Source organism: Lutra lutra, chromosome 7 (assembly GCF_902655055.1).
Source record: "Lutra lutra chromosome 7, mLutLut1.2, whole genome shotgun sequence".
Classification (NCBI taxonomy): domain Eukaryota; kingdom Metazoa; phylum Chordata; class Mammalia; order Carnivora; family Mustelidae; genus Lutra; species Lutra lutra.
In genome coordinates this window covers 144,660,735-144,677,813 of record NC_062284.1, presented here as the reverse complement: position 1 = coordinate 144,677,813, position 17,079 = coordinate 144,660,735, and the positions used below count along the sequence as shown (strand labels likewise).

The following is a 17,079-nucleotide window of genomic DNA, read 5'->3' as shown; positions in this document are numbered from 1 at the left end:
TGGACTTGGCCTGGCGTCTCACTAGACCTCCCTGCTAAACGCGACTGGTCTACTTTATTGTGTCACTGCCTCACTCTCCACTCAGGAAGACCTAAGGTGGCAGGCACCGGCCGCTGGCTCATCTAGCACACGCGTGTTTCCCAGCCCCCTTCTCACAGGCATCTTCCGCAGAGGCTGGTGGTCTTCCCCGGAGCTAGGAGGAGCCGTTCTGCAAAGCTCTGGCATGCAGAAAGGACAGGAGCTCCTGGGAAGGTAAAAGCTCTTCCTGCTCAAAGGACAGCCGGGTTGGCTCCGCCTCCGGCCCCTCCTCTCTGCCTGAACGCAGATGTGGGGCCTGCGAAATGGCTTCTGGAGCTCCCGTGTGACAGGACAGCAGGGCGAGAAGCCAGGACACTGAGAGCGGCAGAGGAGAAAATGTGGAAGAATCTGGGTCCTCAACACCACCAGTAAACAGGCAGGCTATGCCAGGAACCACCAGTGCTTGGACTTTTTGCTATTTGATAAACATAAATTGTGAACTGTTTGAGCTGCTGTTGGTTAGTTTTTCTGCTACGTCCACACGAGCCCTTCCCTGATGCCCACCACCCATGGAGGCATCCAGAGAACGTCCAGTGTGGGCCGGCCGCCCCTGCGGGTGAGCACGCGCGTCTGGCAACAGCCCCGACAGGCTGTGGGGGCTGGACAAGCTGTCTCCTCTCCGCACACGTGACCCCCTCTATTCCGAGTGAACCCGAAGCAGCTTCCTTCACTCAAAAACTCCCGCTCCTGACCCTGGCCATGAACCGACGGCCGTTACAGCTGACTGCAGTGTCAGTCGCGCCTCCATGGAAGAGGGGGTCTCATTTTCCTTCCTCCGTGTACGGCCGCCGAACGGCATTAGGGACGCACTTGGCAGAGGGGAGACGAGCCCCCGTGCAGAGGAAGATGAAAATGCATGTGGGAGCTCACAGCCCCGTCAGAGAGCTCTTCCACAGCCGACAGAGCTTAAAACGCTCTCTCCTGCAGCAGCCCTCAGATAGCCTGGAAGATCAGGCAGGAAGGATTAATCTCCTCATTTGAAAAGAGGCCCAGAAAGATTAAGTGATTCTCCTAAGATTAGGGTGCAGCTGTGCCAGCAGCCACGGCTGGAAGCCAATCCTCTGACTGCACAGGGAACACTGGGTCCTGCTCTGTGCTGCCATCAGACACAAGATGACAGACCCGGCCCACAGACCCCTCCTCGCACCTGTGACATGATGGCGGGCTTCCTATTTAACCTTCCACGAACTATCAAGATCAACGAGTCAAAAGCAGCAAAAAATACAAGTAAACCATCAGTCCACCACAATTTCAGAGAGAAGGATGGGGGAGGGGCAGAACACTAGTGAAAGGACATTAGGCTACTCAGTTCAATCTGCAGTTTAAACGTACCATGTAAAAATCAGATTCAAATGATGAGCCATTCCTCATATGAGACACAAGTAATTACGAAAGGATTAATCTTAAAAACAGTATCCTTTACAGGAGTATCATAATGCACCAAACGTCTAGGGTAACTCTGACAAAGCCCTGGACACAGAAACGGCCCAACACCGAGAACTTCCAGATCTGCGCTGTTGGGGGCAGGTTATGTTTGTGAGTCCGGACTAGTTCTCCAGATTAATGCTAAGTCTCTATTTTGATCTATACCTTCGATACAATCCCAATAAAAATTCTAGAAGAATTGTTCTTCTGGAAACTGAGAAGGTGAGTCTAAATTTTTTTTAAATTTATTTTTATTTGTGAGAGAGAGAGAGAGAGCACAGGCAGACAGAGTCGCAGGCAGAGGCAGAGAGAGAAGAAGGCTCCCCGCTGAGCATGGAGCCTGATGTGGGACTCGATCCCGGGACACCGGGATCATGACCTGAGCTGAAGGCAGCCGCTTAACCAACTGAGCCACCCAGGCGTCCCGTGAATCTAAATTTTATATGGAAACACAAAGGGCCAGGATAGACGATCTTGGAGAACTTACGATCTAGACCCGATGCTCGGCTTTGTAAGGGAGGTATAATTAAGGCAGGACAGGATCGGTGAAGAACAGACACACAGACCAGAGTTAGTAACAGAAAACCCTAAAGCAGATCATGCATATATGGACACGGGATCTAAAACGAAGGTCCTCATGCACTGAGGTAAGAAAAGGATAGCCTTCAATCAACAGTACTGTTACCTCACGTATGTCAGCCCTACATGTAACAGCTCACACAGAAAAGTATTTCCGGACAGACTAAAGACCACAATGTGAAGGGCAGAACAACACTCTGAAGACAGCATGGGAGAGTATCTTGATAACCTTAGGAAAGATTCTGAACAAAACGTAAGAGCACTAACCATAAAAGGTAAGAATGAGAAACTGGACTACATTAAAATTAAAAATTTCATCAAAAGATAAACCATTAAGAGAGTGAAAAGGCAAGCAAGCTTCAGAATGGGAAGGAGGAAGTAATTCTGCCCCCACACCTGGGGCCGGGGGAGAGGGGTAATTAGGCAAGGCCTAAGGACATTCCTGTTGGCACAACTGATGGGGGCAAGGTGCTACTGGCATCTAGTGGGCAAAGGCCAGAGATGCTGCTGAACATCCTACAAGGCACAGGACAGCTCCTCAGGACAAGTTATTATCCAGCCCCAAATGTCAATAGGGCTGCATTTAGTAAGCCCTAGTGTAGTGGAAGCAAACTCACATACATTGACATGAGCACCTTGGAAAACTGGGATTGTTTTTAAAAATGCTGGACAGGGGCCAACTCTTGGTTTCAGCTCAGGTCATGATCTCAGAGTGGTAAGATCGAGCCCTGTGTCAGGCTCTGCGCTGGGAGCCTGCTTGAGATTCTCTTTCCCGCTCCCTCTGCACAACCCTCTGCCCTCGAAAGAAGGGAAGGGGAGAGGAGGAGACGGGAGGGGAGGGGAAAATGAAATAAAATAAAATGTTGGTCATATTCATACTCTATAACTCAGCAATTCTACTTAGGTATGTATCCAACAAAGATGCATACAAAACACACCAAGAGTCATATAAAACCACATCAGTACAATCTGTTAATGGCCTAAAGTATCGGCCAGTAGTACAAAGGGTAAGTCACGGGGTATTTACACAGTAATGAGAGAGATCGTCTACGGCTCTAGGCCACCTGGATGGACCTCACGTGCTGAATAAACACAGGAAATGAAAGAAACCACATCATATGATTTTGCTTATATAAAATCCAAAAATGGATAAAGATAATGTGTGGTTTAAAAAGTCCGACCAGTAGTCAGCTACTGAAAGAAAGCAGGTAACAAGTGAGGGGCATTAGTGAGGCGCTGGAGGACACGCCGAGTCCCCGCAGGGCAGGGATTACAGGGGAAAGGAACGGGGCTCGGGAGGCAGTGCTCTTCTCTCGATCAAGAGGGTGGCTGGGCTCACACTGTGAAAATCTCACACATATACACACACACATATAAAAATCTTCAATTTCAAAGTTAATTTAAGAAACATCAACGGATCAGTACCTAAGATCTTCTGTCCAATTCCTTAGAAACAAAAATGCCCTTTAGAGACCTGTGAAGAGCACAGCTACGTGCGTGAAACACACAAAGGCCTCTGGAGCACCGTTAGCCCTTGTGCCCAGCACCAGACCCGCGGTACCTGCCGCTTGATTGAGACCAACTCCATGTCTAGCTGCCTGAGCACCGTGGTGGCGGCCGTGGCGTTGGCAGAAACAGCCTCCACGTCTTCTTGAGACAGAAACATTCCTTTGGGAGGTTTCCTTTTTGCTCTATTTTTAGCTTGTGTACTATGTTTCTCTTTCTTGATCTGAGGAACTGCCTCCGTAGGGGGCACCTGCATATACATAGATTTGATAAATGAGACTCTGAAACATTAAAATGCCAAAGGAACAATAATAAGCATATTTTCTTAACATGGCTCTAAACAATTGGAGACAAATGTCATGCCATAGCCCAAGTACCATCTAGAAACCCCAACAGGCAGTTAACAGAAACACTGGCTAACACATCAAGCAGAAGCCCCTGCCTCCTGTACACACAACCTTCTGTCACTCTACGCCTCCAGCAATAAGCATGCTCAGTTCCCTGTAGTAATACAGGAAGAGAACAGATCTGCATTCTCATCTGTGTGCTCTGTATATATGAAGGGGAAGCTATTTTATCCTAACAGTTCTTAGCAAAAGAGATGGATTTGGGAACACAGAAAGAAAAGAGAAAAAAAGATTTAGCACATATATAAAAACCCGTTTAAATTCTTTAAATCTATATAGAAGTTTATTAAAATATAAATTTCTATACAAAACTATATGACTTTTTTTTATGTACCTTTTTTTGGATGACACTTAACTTTCAGGGCAACTGTGTAATTTGCCTCAAAAATATATGCTGTCATTTCACAATGCACAACTGCTGCTAATTTTTTTTAAGTGCTTTCTCTAAAACTGAAACCTTTGGAAATGAAATGTAATAAAACCTTGGCAAGAAAAGGATACTGCCTTCCTGATAACAATTTTAAGAAGAAATTTCTGTAATTGTTCATAATTTTATCTTATTAGCATATTAACATTTGTTGGTGAAGCTGAGAATACACAAGGTTTTTTGCTTCATATTTGAAACACTGAGATAAGCAGACTCTGTAAATTATGATGGTGCCAATGAGGTCTTGAACAAATGGTCATAAGCAACTACATAAAAACATTAATAGGCAATAACGCATGTCTGTAACAGCTATGCTGTTCAATAAAGATCACCGATGGACCATGTACCTGTTTTAACAACATTTTAGTGCACACAGAATCTAAGAAATAAGTCATTTTCTCTTTTAATCAGAAATTGTGCTATATAAATAAGAATTACAGAAATTAATGTAAAATCAAGACCTTCCTCTTTCATTTAAAAATGTCCCATTGAAGAGCCTAATACAGAACAGTGCATCAAAACAAAGCTTCCTAAAAATTGCAGGTACAATCTGACTTCCTGAACAATCTAATTTAGCCAACTGTTAAAATGGTCTTATTGTTTGGGTATTCATACAAATCCCTGGCTTGAGTACTGTCCATAAAGAATTAACCCATTTTCAGTTTGGCAGTATGTAGCAGCACACCAAAAGAAGCCTTAAAAATGTAACTAGAAGACACCAACCCAACAATTCAACTTCCAGAAATTTGTTCCAACGGAAAAAAAATCAGTGTACTAATATTTAATCATGAGATCACTTCAGCATTGTTTATAATAGCAAAAAGCAGGAGGGCTGATTAAAACCCTTAAGACTACTTGGCTGAGGGGCGCCTGGGTGGCTCAGTGGGTTAAAGCTTCTGCCTTTGGCTCGGGTCATGATCCCAGGGTCCTGGGATCGAGCCTCACATCGGGCTCTCTGCTCGGTAGCAAGCCTGCTTCCCTTCCTCTCTCTCTGCCTGCCTCTCTGCCTACTTGTGATCTCTGTCTGTCAAATAAATAATAAATTAAAAAAATCTTTAAAAAAAAAAAAAGACTACTTGGCTGAATTACGTGTGTATGATAAACTAGCAAACAACTACGTATACAAATATATTTGATACAAAAACATGTTCAAGAAAGTGTAAACGTAGAAGGTTATTAAAAATTATGTATTAAGATCCCATTTTATGTTTTATAAAAAGTGAGTACAGATTCAGAATTATAGAAGTAGACATATTCAGTTCACAGGAAGTCATCTGGAAGAAGACACCCAGATGTAACGGTGGTCAAGGGTGATAATCATTAAGGGTGTGAATCATCTTCATTTTCCCTTTTCTGTTTAGCTGGATCTCCTCCTTTGCTTAGGGAAAGCACGTTATTACTGGTGTGATTTTTAATTTCAGGTATGTCCAGACCCTTTTCTTTTTCCTAGTATAGACTAAAACAGCTGTTCTCACACTGCAGAATCTTCTGACAGAGAAGTCTATGAGGTTTTACTGAAACTATAGATTTCAGAACACTTGTATGAATATATGAAAGTTACATCGCACACTGAGATGCAACACTCCAGCCTGAACCAAAGGGCTGATGGGCACCAATGGACAATGAGGCCCTTTCCTCCAGGGACTGTATCAAGAGCCCACCAGGGGCCTGCCACAGATAATGCTGTGTTGTTCGGGGTTCCCGATCTGTGCAAGGAGCCTTGGGTTTGACGGAGGGCCCCCAGGCATCCCACATACGCTTTAGTCAACTGTTATGAATGGGCAAAATAACCTTAGACCACAACACATTTCGAAAGGTTACCAAGGTCATCTAGATACTCCATCGTTCTCAGTGGACAGTTTATAATAAAGAAATGTTATGTTATGGGGCGCCTGGGTGGCTCAGTGGATTAAGCCGCTGCCTTCGGCTCAGGTCATGATCTCAGGGTCCTGGGATCGAGTCCCGCATCGGGCTCTCTGCTCAGCAGGGTGCCTGCTTCCCTCTCTCTCTCTCTGCCTGCCTCTCTGTCTACTTGTGATCTCTCTCTGTCAAATAAATAAATAAAATCTTAAAAAAAAAATGTTATGTTATAAATATACAAAACAAGAGTCATTTACAATTGTAGGAATTCATGGGTATCTTGAATCCTTTGACACAACGATTTTAAGATGTGAAAGATTAAAAATTCACCATGTGTGAGGCTCACCACCAACATCACCACTGCTGGTTCTGAGTAACAAGCAAACGTGCACCAAGTCCCCGCTAGCCCCCCGCTGTCCTCCCCAGAACCACAGTGCAGGCCCCTGGGGCTAGCCGTCAATGAGGAAGGAGGCCCCAAGGGTGGAGAGGAGGAACCAAGCCCTCACCAGCTCCTCACCAATACCACCCCACCGCTGCTGACGGAGGGAAGAAGGCAGTGCGGACAGGTGCCCAGTGGGGGCAAAATCCTTACTCGATAATGCTCTCACTTCCTTTAGGATTTCCTTTTTATTCCTGTTTCTTGGCAAACAAAACAAAATTCTAAGGTGTATAAAGCAAAGTTAATATTGTTTAAAAAGTCTTATCATGATGCCTTGTACATAGCATTTAATATATTAAATAGGTTAAGAGGAATGTTTTACTTATGGAATGAGTAATAAAATTTATTTGCCTAAACAATACTAAGGAAAAAAAATACCTCCTTTTTGCTTTCCTTGTTTTGATCAATCTCAATGTCAATCGGGTTATTTCCATTTGTTTCTTCCAGTTCATCCTCACTGGAAGACAAGAACAAGTTACTGAAAGATTATTTGGTACTAATTCTATTTAATATACAAATATAAGCAATAAGTTGATTTAATGACAGATTTAATATAAAATTAGTATGTTTTCAGACTGCTAAGATTAAAAAAATTTTTTTTTGATTCAAATAAAATAATATCCAACTTCATAATTCCCTTGGTCTACATGATTTAAAAAAAAAACTATTAAAATGGGTCTCTAACTTCCGAATCAGGTCTAGAACACTGTTGCTTTACATTTGCAAAATGCTTCTTCTCAACTCTCCACTGAAAATGTCAAATTTGAGACGTTTATGTAATTGCCACATAATTAGCTTGTGGAGGGCTAGGACATGATCATGAGCCGTAAATGGGGGATTACTCAAGAATTGAGTCCTGCTGCACTGGGAACAAACTCCCCGACAAGTAAAACTGCATTTCAAGTCCCAGGAGTAGACAGATGCTCATAACTCAACACAGTGTGAGGGTGGGAGAGGCTTCTTGGTGGCCTGCAGAGGTTGGTACTTCAGATTAGGTTAATTTAAAAAAGAACATTCATTTTGACACAGTACTTCAAATGCTCTTCTTTATAGCCTTCCATGTATTAATTTTTTAAAAGACCTCTGTAGTAGTTAGGACCTTTGTTTTAAAAAAATAAGAAAATAAGGCTGACACGAGTCAAGTAGCTGGCCTCAGTTTGCCCACAGTTTCGACCAGCTCAGCAGTAATGGCAGCCAAACAGGCAGCTGTTCCAATGTCAATGTCCCCACTGTCCCAAGAATCCATCCTGGGTGGCTCTGCTACCCTTCTCTCCACCCACCCTGCCTGAGGAGAGAGTGTCAAAGAAGAAGAGCCGGGGGCTGAGGAAAATTCTTTCCCAGACCCTGCCATTACTGCCAACAGTTTCTCTGGTGCCACCGCCACGTGGCGTGCCCTTGTTGGTCTGCGTCCTCACAGCAGGTGGGAGCACAGCCGGTCTCCCTACCCTTGGTGCTGATGACCAGGGAAGGGAGTACGCAGGTGTCAGCCGATGCTCTTACCATGTCACACAAGGACAACAAATCCCACTTACTTTTTATTTTAATTTCAGCTGATTTCAGCTGAGCATACCTATCTGTAGTAAGAGATTCAATTTATAAAAAGTAAATGAGACCAAACATATAATGGATATAAAAACGTTTAATCAAAAGTTATTGGACCACTAAAAACAAATCCAGTAGTGTTTGCCGCTTCTGATTACCAAGAGCAATGATCCAAAAACAGGCAAACTAGTGTATAAGCGGCAGACGGATCAAGGTCAACAATGTCACAGGCTCTTGAAGCCAGACATGAGAGCTTTGCAGATGTTCCCACCACTGCCCCCATTTTAAAGCTGAGCTCATGGATCCGAATTCTCCAAAAGTCAAACTTCTAATTTGTTCCCACATGTTATTCTATTTAAAATCATAAAACACTCTCCTGCAATGGAGCCATGGAGATCATACAGTCTCGCTTCCTTCACTTTATTTGTACGATGAGTTTTTAAAAATAACATTACAGAAAATGTGGAAGACATAATTTTTAAAAGCCACTTACAGTCCCACTGACCTAACACAAAAACCAGTATGTGTATGTGCTGCCTTCTGGACTTGAAGCTTCTTCATCTTAGGGTCGAGGAAGTGATGACTGGGGAAGGCCCGAGTGGGGCAGCGTGGCCCAGGAGCACACATGCAGAGAGCCTGCGGGGTTCACACTCGGGACCTGCCCCGTGTGTGAGCACAGGGCCATTCCCACTACTCTGTGCCACTCAGAAGTCCGCACAAGTGTTGAGTAAGATGTAGCATGCTCACTAAGCTATCCTTAAAACCAGATCCTTATTAAGGGGAAATCATGAAATCTCTCTCTCTCTGCCCCATACACAAAACAGGTGGTGAAAAAGGGACGGAGGAGATCTACTCTACACAGTCACCTCCTAACACTCAGACATTAAAGCACGTCACACAAATCCTGCATATAAGACAGGAAATTCAACCTAGGACATAATGGATTCCTTCTCATTAAAAGGAGACACCTTCAGGGGCAGGAAAGACTATATGGGCAAGTTTGCTCTTTCAGAATAGAAGCTTACTGAACGCAGAAAGAGAGCAGTAAGGAAAAAACACCTGCAGAAAAGAACATATGTTAACACAGCTCCTGAGCATCAGAGCAAGAGTATCTGTGTACATGTGCCTCTAGCAGGAAGGCCCTGGGGGAACCCACCACTGGACCTTTCCTTTGTGTGTCTACCAGCTCTTAGAAATTCTACTGACCCAAGAGATCCCCACGTGGGGAGACATCACCTCCGGACAGGCACTGACCTCTCTTCCCGCTCCCTCTTCTGTTTCCGAGCGTGGCGGTCCATCACACTGGTTTTAGTCCTCGTCTTCTTCCAAGAGTAGTAAAACTTCACCAGACTTGCTATAGATTTATCAGGAAGCTAAACATAAAAACTGAGTTGGTTTGGATTTAGAGCTAATCTTCCCAAATCAAGTGTGCTTATTAGGTACAGTTAATAAGGGTTGCCTCACATACCCAGAAATGTACTGTCAGGGCCCTTTTCTCTGAGAAGGAGATTCAAACAGAACTCCTATCAATATATTCCAAACTACTGGGGCGCCTGGGTGGATCAGCCGTTAAGTGTCTGCCTTTGGCTCAGGTCATGATCCCAGGGTCCTGGGATCAAGTCCTACATCGGGCTCCCTGCTCGGTGGGAAGCCTGATTCTCCCTCTCCCACTCCCCCTGCTTGTGTTCCCTCTCTCACTGTGTCTCCTTGTCAAATAAATAAATAAAATCTTAAAAAAAAAAAAAATTCCAAACTACTGCAGTGTGACTGGAAGTGACACTCAGCCCAGGAAAAAGATTGCTAGAGCAGTCTGAGATGAATCCAAATGTTTACCTAAAGTTTCTAGCCTAACACTCGGATTATTTTTTTAAAAAATTCATTTTAGCACTCATGTAACTACAAGTAAGCTTTCCTGGTAGGACTCCACCAAATGGCCTTCTACAATAGAAGAGATAAGCAAGGGGCACCTGGGTGGCTCAGTGGTTTAAAGCCTCTGCCTTCGGCTCAGGTCATGATCCCGGGGTCCTGGGATCGAGCCCCACATCCGGCTCTCTGCTAGGCAGGGAGCCTGCTTCCCTTCCTCTCTCTCTGTCTCCCTCTCTGCCTACTTGTGATCTCTCTCTCTCTGTCAAATAAATAAATAAAATCTTAAAAAAAAAAAAAAAAAAAAAAAAAGAAGAGATAAGCAAACCTTCCCCAGGCTGATAGGGTTCCATGATGCTCCCCCTCATGAAACAACCATCAAAGACGCTTTCTATCGGACTCATCTGGGGAGTCCCAACAAGAGAGACAGGGATGGGGGGTGGCAGAGGCCTTCTGTTACAGCTGCTATCAAGCTGGGAAGTGCTAGAAAACGCTTCGCTCTTATAATGTAAAGCCTCTTATCCACCCCACAGCAAGTACGAACGATCTGAAGAGTTTTATTAAAAATGAGAACATTCATGCTTGTGGACGCTATCTCTTCCCTTCAGATACGCTGCAGTGAAGAGAGGCTGAGGAGAAGAGAAAATACAGTGCTCTCATTTACTTACCATTTGTTGGATTCTATGAAAAGTTTTTCCGTGAAAACTAAAGGCTTGTTCAAACAAGACTTTATCTTCCACAGTCCATTCATCTGGGAAGGGGGTAAAGTTGGGCAAATCAGCCAATGACTTTTCAATATTATGCTTATGCCAAAAGAGCATCCCAAGAGCCTAGAAAAACAGTATCAGTGAAATTTTAGACCAAAGACAGGAGTGAAACACTAAAATGGAAATGAGATTAGCAGAAGAAGAGTCTATGCTGCTGGGCAACCAGGCAGTACCGCGAGGTGACTGACGGCGACCCACGCCTCCTGCGGGCGGACTCCTGCGAGACACGTTCCACCGTGCTCACTTCTCAGATTGGAATACGGTGACCCTGAGAAATTATGTCCTCGCAAACGGGCTGGTGTGGGAGGTGACTACGGCAGTGTGGCTCCAGAATCTGTACCCTTAAGAGGCCTCCACAGACAACAGGGCAAAGTAACTTCTAAAAGCACTTAACTGGGGGTGCCTGGGCTGGTTAAGCTGACTCTTGGGTTGGGCTCAGGTTGCCATCTCAAGGCCATGAAATCAAGCTCCCTGTCGGGCTCTGTGCTCAGCATGGAGTCTGCTTAATAGTCTCTCTCCCTCTGCAGCCCCCCACCCCGCTCTCTCTCTAAAACAAATAAATCTTCTAAAAAAGTTTTTGAAATGTAATCATTCTTTATTCTTTTGCCGAAAAAACTCAAAAATAGTTTTGGGTTGTTGTTTTTTTTTTGTTTGGTTTTGCTAGCTCAGAAGGGAGAAAATATTCAAATGGGTGAGGGACAAATTGGAAATAAGAGAGACAATTCAGCAACTTTTTCCTGAGAAAACTTCCTGTAACTCCAAAGTGAGAATTAAAATTTTGAAGACCAGAATCCTTAAAATTCATACAAGTGTGTATTTAGCAATCACCAATTTTATTTTTAAGATTTTATTTTTAAGTAATCTCTACACCCAATGTGGGGGGTCAAACTCACAACCCTGAGATTGAGAGTCCCAGGCCCTTTCGACTGGGCCACCCAGATGCCCCAATCGCCCAGTAATTTATACACTTTCTAAATAGAATTTAAAATTGGTGATGTTCAGGGTGCCTGGCTGGCTCAGTTAGTGGAGCATGCAACTCTTGATCTAGGGGGTTGTGAGTTTGAGTCCCCCACTGGGTATAGAGATTACATAAAAATAAAATACTAAAAAAAAAAAGAAAAAAAATGGTGATCTTCTGAGCAACTTCGTGAAGTTCATGAGTAGGGTGTGGAAAAAGAGAAAGCATACATCTTTTGCTTTGAAAGCTTCTGGAACTATCTCATTGTAATTGGCTTTTCCAACAAATTCTACCAGGGTAGAACAATTAAAAGTAAGGCCAGGGCTAAAAGAAAGAGTCTGATTTTTTCTTTTTTAAGATTTTATTTATTTGACAGAGAGAGAGAGAGAGAGAGAGAGAGAGAGACAGCAAGAGAGGGAACACAAGCAGGAGGAGTGGGAGAGGGAGAAGCAGACTCCCCACTGAGCAGGGAGCCTGATGTGGGGCTGCATCCCAGGACCCGGGAATCATGACCTGAACTGAAGACAGACGCTTAACGACTGAGCCACCCAGGCATCCCAAAAAAGTCCAATTCTATCTAAAGTAACTTGGTGATATCCCTCAGTCATGAGGATAAATGCTAGTAATGTACAGGCTGTAATACCTAGATCAATGCCAAAGTGCTAACCTAACTTAATATACTTATTTTTAAAACAATAATTAGAAATAAGACTGAAGATTATCATCACACTTCTGGAGCAAAATTAATTTCATATATTTCTCATTAATAGGTTCCAATCATTTTAAGAAAACCTTAGTCAAATTTTACAACCTGAAGGTGATTCAAAACAATTAATATGAAAACACTGTGGGTCTGAATGTGACGGGGTCAGGGAAAACCCTCACACAAACACGCGAATGGCGAACAAGGGAAGCATTATGCTAAGCATCTGACACCTTGGAGCGAGCCTGGAGCTACAGGCGCCACAAACACTACAGACCTGCAGGAACACACGGACGCTTTTCCAATCAAAGCGTCCTCTAGTGCTCATCACCAGCAGGAAGAGGGGACTGGAACCTCAATTTGCCAGTGACCACCAAAAATTCGCGCCGCTACTCAACACACAGAACACAAACAATTTAACAGGTTAGCTAGAAACCGCCCCCCTTTAAAAAAAAACAACCCATCTTGAACAACAGAAGAAAACCGCGTCATTACCTGTTCCATGTTGTACCCATGTTTCTCTTTAGCGATGGCAATGTATTCATCTACTGAAAAACAAGACAAGAGACCAGTAAACCAACGGAGGGGCACGAAACGACAGTCCAGAAGCACCGGAGCCGGATGGATGTTTCAGGCCTGCCGTGCACAGCAATAAAAAGGAAGAACAGACAGTAACAGAACAGAACCATACGGGATCCCATTATGGATCTTACATATATAAATCCCACAGAGGAATGACTCAAAATACACTTAAGGATTAACAGGACTTGGCTCTGGATGAGAAGACTGTGATTCTTTTTTTTAAAAAAACTTGGTTCTACATAAATTTCCTATGATAAAAGTTATTTTGATACTTCGAAAGATAATTAAAAGAAATAAAAACAAGTATTAAAATTGGGGGTTTGTTTTTAGTCTTAGCCAAAGCTAAAAAACAAGTCACTTATCTTTATATAAAAAAATCTTAAAGATGAATTCCATGAACCAGTGCCTGGTATTTGCTTTCAAACTCCACTGCAGGGTGACCAGGGCCAACTTTCAAGCACTAAGGGAGCACCAAGGAAGACGGACTTAATGTCCTGGAGAAGTCAGCACCCCTCAAAGTTATTTCCTCTCCACGTTTCCTAATCTTTCTTCCAGGAACGAAGAGACTACTAATCAATACCAACACTTCATTATATTCCTACATAACTTTTTATTTTGATAAATTACAAAAATAACACAGGCTCCAAAAGCAAACAAAACAAAAAAGCCCACCAAAAACAACAAAACCCAAAAAACCCGAAGAGCACAGAACTGTCTGAAACAGAGAACTGCATTTCCCACTGGCCTGTCCTCACTCTCCAGGTGCTATGACCAAATTCAAGACGTGACAACAGGCTCGCCGAGGTTCAGTCACCTGCTGCCCTTACACAGGCAACTGACAGAAGCGGCCCCATCGAAGCTCCTCAGGCTGTGTCCTTGATGTTCAAGTCACCACGAGCATCTCACCTGACTGGGGCACAGCTGACAACCAATTTAGGAAGAAATCAATTTTGAAAAGAATTCAGGGGTCCCTGGGTGGCTCAGTGGGTTAAGTCTCTGCCTTCAGCTCAGGTCATGATCTCGGGGTTCTGGGATGGAGCCCCACATCGGGCTCTCTGCTCAGCAGGGAGCCTGCTTCCCCCTCTCTCTCTGCCTGCCTCTCTGCCTACTTGTGATCTCTCTTTCTCTGTCAAATAAATAAATAAAATCTTTAAAAAAAAAATCACATTGAAAACCAAAGCATTCTTTGGATGCTACTGTATTTTCATCTCCTTTGCTTTCTAACAAAGATTAGCTGGTGGCAGGAACAGTAAAACGGACTAAACAGTGGATTCCCAGTGCTGCAGCTAAGTTTGGACAGAACATTTTCCATGTTGTAAATAGCAAGGCATTCTTACTCATAACCTTTACAAATCACACCTCTTTTTTAGATTTTTTTGGAGACTAGCCTGACGAATCAAATCTAAAGCAAAGGAAGAAAGAATTCCATCAGAAGTCACTTGGTATCTCCACCCCAGTAAGTTCATACATGGTAAGGCCTGTAACTTGCCAAAGAATTACCATCTGACACCCTCCGGCAAAAATACAATTTTTCATTCTTTTACCAACCCCAATGTCAAACAGAGATTAAACAATTTGCTAAATGAATGCGGTGGATGCTGTGGTGTGTACAGTGTCACAAAGAAGAAAGGCTCATTGCTAGCAAGGTAGAAGGCAGCACAGCGCAGGTATGTGGTCACGGAAGATGGAGGTCCAACCCTGGCTCCGTCTCTACACAAAATGGGTTCATAGGCAGTGGTGCTTCACGTAGAGAAAACACTACAGTTTGGACTGTGTTACCTTTAGCAACTTTCCTGTCCTTCCCCGGAAGGACTCTCCCCAGTAAGGCTTCGTCCTCACCTAACTGCAATCTACAGCACAGGGAGAAGGCCTCCCGCGATGCTTTCGACTGGAGCGGATTCAGAAACGGAGCCATGTGCGCGCACAAAGGATGCTGCTCACAGCGCGCTCTTGGACCGCCTCCCTACTGCGTGCAGATGGTCCTCGGCTCTCGCTCCCTCTCACAATCAGAGGGACAAAGCTGCCCACCAGTTTCTAGACCCCTGCCTTCCCTACCACCCCCCGCCCCTCCTCCACAGAGCACATGCCAGTAGCTGCCAGCAGGGCATGAGGAAAACCGAACGTCTGCATTTTCAAAACCTCCCACATGCCTTCCTTAAGCAAAAATAAGCTTTCAACCTAAGACAATAAAATCCACTCCCACGTGCCTTCATAAAAACAAAGGATGACCAGCTACTTCAGGCAGATGAAAGATGAAACAGGAAGGGAAGCCAGAGAAATACAAGCTGCTTGAGACCAACTGCTCTAGAACAAAGAACACAGGGTTCCTTGGGGAGTTTCCCAGAACGTTCTCATCTCTGACAGCAGGGATCTTGGTTTCCTCTCTAAGAAATTAAAGGTTAACCAGAGTCCGTCCCAGTTCGGGGGTGAGGAGTCGCCGCAGGCCGAGTCACTACGTAAGCTACCATTAGGACAATGCACAAAGTCCACATGGCTTAAGGAAATGCCAGGACATTTCCACGGGCCCAGTCATTTATATCCACCAGCCTTTCCCAACTTGGGCACAGGGGACAGAACCAGGCAGTCAGTGGGTGCAGGAAGCAGCTGAGCTGACATTCTCATCTGTTAGTCAGAAGCAGAAAGACCGGTCACTAAGTATAGTCTCCTTTAAAAACAAGTCTGGGGCACGTGGGTGGCCAGGCAGTTAAGTATCCAACTCTTGATTTCAGCTCAGGTCATGATCTTAGGGTCCTGAGACCGAGCCCTGCATGGGGCTCGGTGCTCAGCAGGGAGTCTGCTTAAGATTCTGTCTTAGGGCAGCCCACCCAGGGCACCTGGGTGGCTCAGTCAGATAAGTGGCTGCCTTAAGCTCAGGTCATTGTCCCAGATCCTGGGATGGAGTTCCGAGTCGGGCTCCCTGCTCCTTGGGGAGCCTGCTTCTCCCCCTCCCACTGCCTGCTGCTCTGTCTACTTATGCTCTCTACCTGTCAAATAAATAAAGTCTTTACTTATTTTTTATTTTTTAAAAAGATTTTATTTCTTTATTTGACAGAGAAAGAGCACTAGCAGGGGGAGCAGGAGAGGGAGAAAGAGGATCCCTACTGAGCAGGGAACTGGATGTGGAGCTTGATCCCAGGACACTGGGATCATGACCTGAGCCACCAAAGGCAGACACTTAAGGACAGAGCCACCAAGGCACCCCTAAAGAAAATCTTAAAAAAAAAAAAAAAAAAAGAAAAAGATTCTGTCTTTCCCTCTCCCTCACCCCTTCACCCATCACATGCTTTTTAATATGAATAAAATCTTTTTTCAAAAAATTGTAAAAATTCCATCATTATCTAATGCAATTATTTTTCAAAACTTGAATGTCCTATGGAAACAACCAAGGAGAACTATCTGATCTTAAATTATGATGGATAAAGTTACGGATCACTCCAATTCTTATGAAGTACACAGACTGTACAAACCACTGGCTTTTTTGGCAAGAACTTAGCGTTACGGAAAGCACAAGTAAATGAGTTATGTTTCGGGTAACAGCACTTAAAAAGGTAGAATGTGCAGGAGATTCATCAAGGAAATTTACAAAATTTCTTAAAAAAAAAAAAAGAAAATTTACAAAATTCCTAAAGCCTAGACATTTATGGAACTACCCTTACCAGGTACAGAACACTCTACTAATAGCAGGCCAAAATACAGGCCAAAACACACAAGTAACAGAGAACAGAAATACATAAAATAATACATAATATGACAGTACAGCATGGGAATCCAAAATAACCAGTAAATAATGACGGTAATGATGTTAAATCAAGATAAGCTTCCTGAAGATTCAACAGCTATATTGACTGAGTAATAACAATAGCTAATATTTGAGAATTTATTATGTGCCAGCCACCATTCCTAGCTCTTTGCAAAGATTATCTTTTTAATCCTCTCCAATAAT

General features: G+C 43.9%; 1 protein-coding gene across 1 annotated transcript in view; it reads right to left on the bottom strand.

Moving 5' to 3' along the window:
* Positions 1 to 17,079, bottom strand: part of RCOR1 (REST corepressor 1) — a 120,366-nt gene that overhangs the window by 10,824 nt on the left and 92,463 nt on the right. Inside the window, exons 4-8 of the mRNA XM_047735775.1 lie at positions 13,050 to 13,102; positions 10,795 to 10,956; positions 9,518 to 9,636; positions 7,100 to 7,178; positions 3,644 to 3,838 (exon numbers count right to left, since the gene is read on the bottom strand). Coding sequence (XP_047591731.1) covers positions 3,644 to 3,838; positions 7,100 to 7,178; positions 9,518 to 9,636; positions 10,795 to 10,956; positions 13,050 to 13,102 — 608 coding nt within the window. The remainder of the gene's footprint in view (positions 1 to 3,643; positions 3,839 to 7,099; positions 7,179 to 9,517; positions 9,637 to 10,794; positions 10,957 to 13,049; positions 13,103 to 17,079) is intronic.